This window comes from Dipodomys ordii, unplaced genomic scaffold (genome assembly GCF_000151885.1).
Source record: "Dipodomys ordii isolate 6190 unplaced genomic scaffold, Dord_2.0 Scaffold101, whole genome shotgun sequence".
Lineage (NCBI taxonomy): Eukaryota > Metazoa > Chordata > Mammalia > Rodentia > Heteromyidae > Dipodomys > Dipodomys ordii.
This window is the reverse complement of record NW_012267317.1, coordinates 3,929,872-3,936,718: the sequence shown is the minus strand read 5'-3', so window position 1 is coordinate 3,936,718 and position 6,847 is coordinate 3,929,872. Positions and strand designations below refer to the sequence as shown.

The window sequence follows — 6,847 nt, the reverse complement described above, 5'->3', positions numbered from 1 at the left end:
AAAAGAACTTCGGGGAAGGGAGGGAGGGAGGGGATGGTAGGGGGAAAACAATGGAGGGGCTAACAATGTTCAAGAGGAAGTGTACTCATTACCTCACTCATGTAACTGTAACCCTCTGTATAGTATCTTTACAATAAAAAAAAAAAAAGAGTTGCAGTGACTTTCATAGCCCAGCGTGTGATACCACTTGACAGGGAAACAGAGGCAGAGAAGCAGCACATTCAAGGTTAGTTACACAGTGAAGAGGCAGCCTTCTGCCTCAGAAATAGAGTAAGAAGCCAGCTCAGAATGGCCCACTCACATCTCGAAGATTGAAAGTTATCTCCAGGCTGGACCAGAAGTGGTCTGAGAACTCGGGGTACATGTCCAGCACTTCCAGCAGGTCGTCGCGGTGGATCTTGTGGAGGTCACAGTAGGTGAGGGCCCTCACATCCCCATTGGACTTGCCAGGCCGAGCATACAGGTTCAGAGGCTCTCCAAAGATGTCATTCTTCCCTGGAGAACAAGAGGGAGACGGAGACCTCAGCCCATGGGGCCAGCACAGAAGGCAGCAGGCAACATGCTTTGGGGTACACAGCCAGAAAAGCATCTACCAGTCATCCTTCCTCAGTGCCCAGAAGTTGGGGACCAAGCAGCTAGAAGTGCCTGAAGGAGAAGAGGCCAGGAATTTGGGGTCTCCTAACAACTAGAATCCAGGACCACACAGGATGCCCCAGCTCTGTCTATGGTCCTGACTTCCTCAGGCTGTGACCCCAACTTTTATCCCCAAACCCTGTACCCTAATCATCCTCCTAGCCAACTGCTGTGTCCTTATAAGCAACTTCCTTCAAACTAGAGATGAGAACAAGAATGAATCAAGATCAGAATTCTTTTTACTGAAAAAAAAACAAAATAGCAGGCTTAACATGTCATAAAACAGACCAGACTGGGAAGAGGTAACAATGCTCGATAGGAAATGCACTCATCACCTTACTCATGTAACTATAACCCTTCTGTATGCTATTTTTACAATAAAAAAGTATTTAAAAAAACAAACCAAACTGTACTAAAATGTATGAAACTTGATTTAGTTGGGAGCTTGGGGAGTCATGGGGTAGTATAAATATAAAAATCTAAGATGTTCCCAGTGAGCCATGGTCAAGCAAGTCTGCTGTATTTGCCTCAAAGTCATGCAGGCCCAAGGAGATGACAAGAAAGGCCAACATGTCTCCAGTGTCCTGGATACCTATACACCTGCACAGATGGAAAAGCAAGGCGGGGAGGGAGGGTGCAGGACTCACTCTGCTCTGGACAGGCATGCATCTACTGCACTATGCCCCAGGGGACCACATGGCCTTAGAAAAATCTGATACACAGCCTCTGAGAGGATAGCTGCCCTTCTTCTGCCCCCCTCAGAACTCCTAGACTGGATTAATTTTTTTTTATTGCCAGTTCTGGGACTTGAACTCAGGGCCTTGGCACTGTCCTTGAGCTTCTTTTGCTCATGGCTAGCACTCTACCACCTGAGCCACAGTGCCACTTCCGGCTCTGTCTGTTTCTGTGGTACTGAAGAATTGAACCCAGGGCTGCATGCATGCTAGGCAAGCACTCTACCACTGAGCCACATTCCCAGCCCCTGGATCCAACTTTAAGGAAGCAAGAAAAATCTGCCTTTGGAGAGATACTAAGGTTTCCTAAAGTTCAAGAAAATCTGGGAACTCCCAGAACTCAGCAGTCTCATACCAAAGGGCTCCTCTCTGATGCTTCCTTTCGGAGAGCCTAAGGTTAGGTGAATTAAAGCTGCCCAAGAACCCAGTTGGCCATCTCAGGTCTGTGGCCTTAGTGATTGTGTATTGAGGGCTCAGGCCTCTCTAGGCTGCGGTGGGCATTCCTGTCCAGTGGCCCCACCCCATACCCAAGATGGCCACCACGACGTCGCCACGAAGGATCTCGATGGAGCCCCTGGAGATGAAGTAGAGGGCAGTGAGCAGGTCCCCAGCGTGCACTAGTGTGTCTCCTGGTGGTGCATGTGTGGTCTTGAACTTCATGGCCAGGGCCCGAAGGCAGCCCTTGGTGGCCCCTCGGAAGGGCTTGCAGTGCTGCAGCAGTGAGCGGTTCAGGTGCAGGCAGATGTCCGCCTGCAGGCACTCAGGGAAGCCCTTCAGCACCTGGGGGCAGAAGGGCTGGCTCAAGACCCCCGCCCCTGGGATTCCACTCACGCTCCAGCCCACTGCCTGACCTCTCCATTTCCGGGAAACTCCTCCAGGGCTGTGATCCAGGATGCCTCCCTTCCCCCCACCCCTTCCCAGTTTGGGGTCGAGTCTTGGAAAGGACTGGGTTCCCACTCCAGCTGCACCACCCCAGGCTGGACACCATTTGCTTTGCAGCTGGTCCTCCAAGTTTCCTGTGTGCTAGTGCAGAGATCAGTTCAGCCGCTAGGGGCAGCACAGCTTAAAGCTGCTGCCAATGAAGGGCCTGGTACAGGGCCTGCTCAACAGGGAGAGCTTTCTGGTAAGTGAATTTTGTGGGCTTCAGTTTCCTTGCAGGGGGGAGGGGAAGAGGCAAGTGGGGCACTGATGGCTCACCCTTGTAATCCTAACTACTCAAGAGGCTGAGATCTGAGAGTCACAGTTTGAGGCCAGCCCAGATAATAAACTACTCAGAAAAAGCCCAACGTGGGGCTATGGCTCCAGTGCTAGAGCACTAGCCTTGAGAGAAAAGGCTCAGGGAATAACACCCAGGCCCTGAGTTCAACCCCAGGACCAACAAGAGACAGACAGACACAGACAGAGATAGAAATGGAGACTACTACACTTCCCAGGCCCCTTCTTGGCACTGACCCATGGCAAGGGGCCCAGGCACGAGCGGGCGGGCACGCGCGCGCACACACACACACACACACACACACCCCGGCACCTCACCGCGTTCATGTCAATGCCGTTGGTGTAGGACCAGGCGTGCTGGAAGTACTCCTCCAGGCGCTGGCGCAGCGGGTTGGGGATCTGGTGGAAACGGATGAACTCCCGCACCCGGAGCATCTGTGTGTGGTAGCGGGCCGTGCCCGAGTAGAGCCGCTGGATGATGGCGGACACGTTGCCGAAGATGCTGGCATACATGAGGGCTGGGGGCGTGGGTGAGTGGGGCCATCAGCATCCGCAGGGACCCCGCCCGCCCATGGGGACCCTCTGCTCAGGCCCCGCACCAGGTCAACGACACTCGCGGTCCGGTCACGTCTCAGTCTGAGAGTGGACATACACATGCTCAAACACACACCAGCCTTCAGTAGTTCCTGCCCTGGGGCCCCAACCCCCAAACCACACGGCGATGGTGGGCCCGGAGGACCGGGCACCGGGGAGAGCTCTAGCCACCTCCCTCGGCCCCGCCCGGCCCCACCCCGGCCCCGCCCCCAGCTCGGCCCCGGCCCCGCCCCCCGCCCACCACGCCCCGCCCCCAGAACGCACTCACAGCCAATGAGCATGACGCAGATGGAGAAGATCTTCTCGGAGTTGGTGTTGGGGGAGACGTTGCCGAAGCCCACGCTGGTGAGGCTGCTGAAGGTGAAGTAGAGCGCCGTGACGTACTTGTCCTTGATGGAGGGGCCGCCCAGGCCGCTGCTGTTGTAAGGCTTGCCGATCTGGTCGCCCAGGTTGTGCAGCCAGCCGATGCGCGAGTCCATGTGCGGCTGCTCCATGTTGCCGATGGCGTACCAGATGCAGGCCAGCCAGTGCGCGATGAGCGCGAAGGTGCACATGAGCAGGAAGAGCACGGCCGCCCCGTACTCCGAGTAGCGGTCCAGCTTCCGCGCCACGCGCACCAGCCGCAGCAGCCTCGCGGTCTTCAGCAGCCCGATCAGCTGGGGGTGGGGGGAGGGGGCCAGAGATTCGGTGTGAGGCAAATGAGGGAGGGGATGGAAGGCAGGCGCACCGCACCGTCTTCCTCCCAGGCCCTTCCTAACCACGGAAGCACCTCCCACATTATGCAAGCACAAGCATCTCATTCATCTTGGTGCCAGCTAATAAGACAAATTGGTGGTAATGCCTCCCAAGGGCTCTGAAAGGAACAGCAGTTAGCCTAAGGTGCCAGGACAGTGCCCAGCAGCTTTTAGGGCACTTTTGTATCATTAGAAAATGGTGGGAAAAAAGAAAATGGCAGGCCCTCTGGGTGGACAGATTGGAGGAGTCCCCTCTGCTCCCTACAACCCTGTGGGTAGTTTGTTTGGAAAAAAGAACACATCGATATATCAGGACACCCACTCTGCCTGTACACACCCCTCTCCTCTCCCCCGCCACCCCACTTCACCCTAACACCTCCCATCAACTTCCCACCCTTTGCCCACACTTTGCATGCCTCTACTGCCTTCCACTCTCACCCCCACACACAAACACATATACACACACCACCTACCTCCTCAGAGCCAGAGCCGAAGATGAGCAAGTCAAAGGGAATGGCGGCAACCATGTCAATGAGAAACCATCCCTTGAAATAGTGGACGGCAATGCGGCCAGGGTGGCTGACCACCTCCTCATTGGCATTGACATAGGTGGTACGAAAGTTGATGAGGATGTCCACAATGAACATGATGTCCACAATGAGGTCCACCACGGCCAGCGGCTGGCAAGCATAGCCGCAGTCAGGGTCCTGGGAACCCTCTTCGGTCTCTTTCAGCAGGAAGGCAGCTGAGTAGGGCGTGAAGACGGCCGTGTAGATGACCAGAAGCAGGATGAGCCAGTCCCACACAGCCTTGAAGGGGCTGTAGTGCAAGATGGTCCAGCGGTGGATACGAGGCGCCTGCAGCTTGTACTCGGGCAGCACATCGGCACCCAGCGATAGGACCTGGAAAGATGCAGACAAAGAAAGGACAGGCCATGGGTGGCAGCTGGAACAGCCCTGCTGCGGAAGACAAGGAGAGTATGAAGAGAGAGGCCAACATTGCTCCCAGCAAAAGGCCCATCCCTAGCCAAGCAGCCAGACTTCTGACCACCCCCAAACCTGTGCACTGGAGTTCCCAAAATGACACAGCAGGCTGACCTGGCTGACCCAAAGACAGTTTCAGAGTGTTCCAAGACATTCCCAGAATACTTGAACTCAGGGCATCACGTAGTAAAGCCTGTGACTGTTCCCTAGCCATGTAGATTACACTCACACCATGCAATCTCATTCCCGCACACACACACGCGCGCGCGTGCACACACAAACACACACACACACACAGACACACACACCATAGTCTGAATTTAGAAAAATGTTCCAAGGACTACAGCTCCCAGATGAGTCAACAGGCCAGGAGCCATGATCCCAACACACAAAATGGTTACTGCAGCTCACTACCAGTCCATCAAGCTATTTGCCCAAGGATGCCAGTCTCCCAGTCACTGGCACCTTGGTCTCCTTAGAGACAGGAATCAACACACTCCCCTACCCTGCCCCTGAGACAGCTCCTCTCCCCCTGGGCCCCGGGCAGTCTCTCACACTCTTATGAAAGGACACAGGGGAAAGAGCCCAGCACAGGAGAGCAGGTGTCCGAAGCACCCTGGACAGTGCTGGCGCCGTACACATGGCCTGTCACGCTTCCACTCAGACAAGGAGCCACATTCTGCTCCCTCAACAACCAGGCAGAGGAAGGCCTGCTGTCTGCACCAGGACGCAGCAGCCACACCACTCTTTCTCCTAGGCTCAGGTAGACAGAGCTTGGGCCAGGTTTCCCAAACAGAAGCCGCTGTGTGTTCCTCTGTGCCTTCCTCAGCCCCTCCGAACTCTTTCTCACAGACTTCTGATTCAACCCAAACCTCCCATCCTAGACCCTGCCCTTCCCAGCAACCACAAGGCCTCATCCAGGCCCCAGAGTCACTGGGCCTGTTCCCAGAGCACTGGGCCCCCTGGTCCCCCAGTCTCAGGCCTCTGAGCCAGATGAGTCTTAAAGAATTCCATTCCAATTCAAGTGGGAATCCCCTGGGCCTGCCTGCGTGGGTGATGCTGTTTGAAGAGCATCTCCCTAGAGAAAGTAATTAGGGGTAAGATGGGTCACAGGTTTTTGAGCAGCATGGGGGTGATAACAGAGGCTGAAGCCATCCCAGATGGGATAGAGACAAGTGGCCAGGATCTGGGGCAGAGAAGAAGCCTGTGCATAGGCCCCAATTTCTGCCCTGCCTTCTGCACAAGTGGTCTGTTTCTGAAGGCCAACAGCAAACGGGCATGGGGTGGTGGCATCTCAGAGGTCAAGCTGGAATTGAAAGACGGGAGCAGGACCCCACAGACAACGCACAGAAGTCAGCTCCCCTCAGATAAGACTCTTCTCTGTGTCTGAGAGGGACAGGCTGTGGGGCTACACTGGATACCCCTGACAGCAGTGACCCTGCTCTCCAGTCTGCCCCACAGCCCGTGGACAAATGCACCTCCAATCCCAGGACACAAGGTCTGGACCAGATAACCTCATCTGTCCTAGGGCCAGCCATGGCCGTGAAACAAACTGCTTACCACATAGCCTTGAGCCCCGTAACCCTCGTTCCCTGTTGCCCCGTGAAGATCCTGAGTCTTCACCTGTGCCCATGTCCCAGCAGGGAGCAACAAGAAGCCCAGGCAGAGGGAGGGATAGCAGGGGTGGCGTGGCCGGGGAGAGAGGGCAGGGGAGGGGTAGCTGGGGCAGATTCGTAGCCTCACAGGCCACTTGTGCAGAGAGGTGGGTCAGATAGCCCAGATAGCCCAGGTACCAGATTCAGTAGGCCCTCATATCTTCCCAGGGTTCTCTAGCTCAAGCCTCCTCAGGCACCAGCCCTAGAACCCCTGGAAGCAAGCCAAGCCTCCCTCTCTCCAGCTGCAGGGTCCACACCAGGCGCAGAGTAAGGAGCCCTGCTGCCGCTGTGCCAGGCCT

At 55.7% G+C, this 6,847-nt stretch overlaps 1 protein-coding gene across 2 annotated transcripts in view; it reads right to left on the bottom strand.

Annotated features, from left to right (window-relative positions):
• Positions 1-6,847, bottom strand: part of Kcnh2 (potassium channel, voltage gated eag related subfamily H, member 2) — a 38,157-nt gene that overhangs the window by 9,574 nt on the left and 21,736 nt on the right. For both annotated transcript variants that reach the window (XM_013027255.1, XM_013027256.1), the window contains 5 exons: positions 4,384-4,812; positions 3,445-3,832; positions 2,901-3,100; positions 1,895-2,147; positions 302-495 (listed from right to left, as the gene is read on the bottom strand). In XM_013027255.1, the coding sequence (XP_012882709.1) occupies positions 302-495; positions 1,895-2,147; positions 2,901-3,100; positions 3,445-3,832; positions 4,384-4,812 (1,464 nt within the window). The remainder of the gene's footprint in view (positions 1-301; positions 496-1,894; positions 2,148-2,900; positions 3,101-3,444; positions 3,833-4,383; positions 4,813-6,847) is intronic.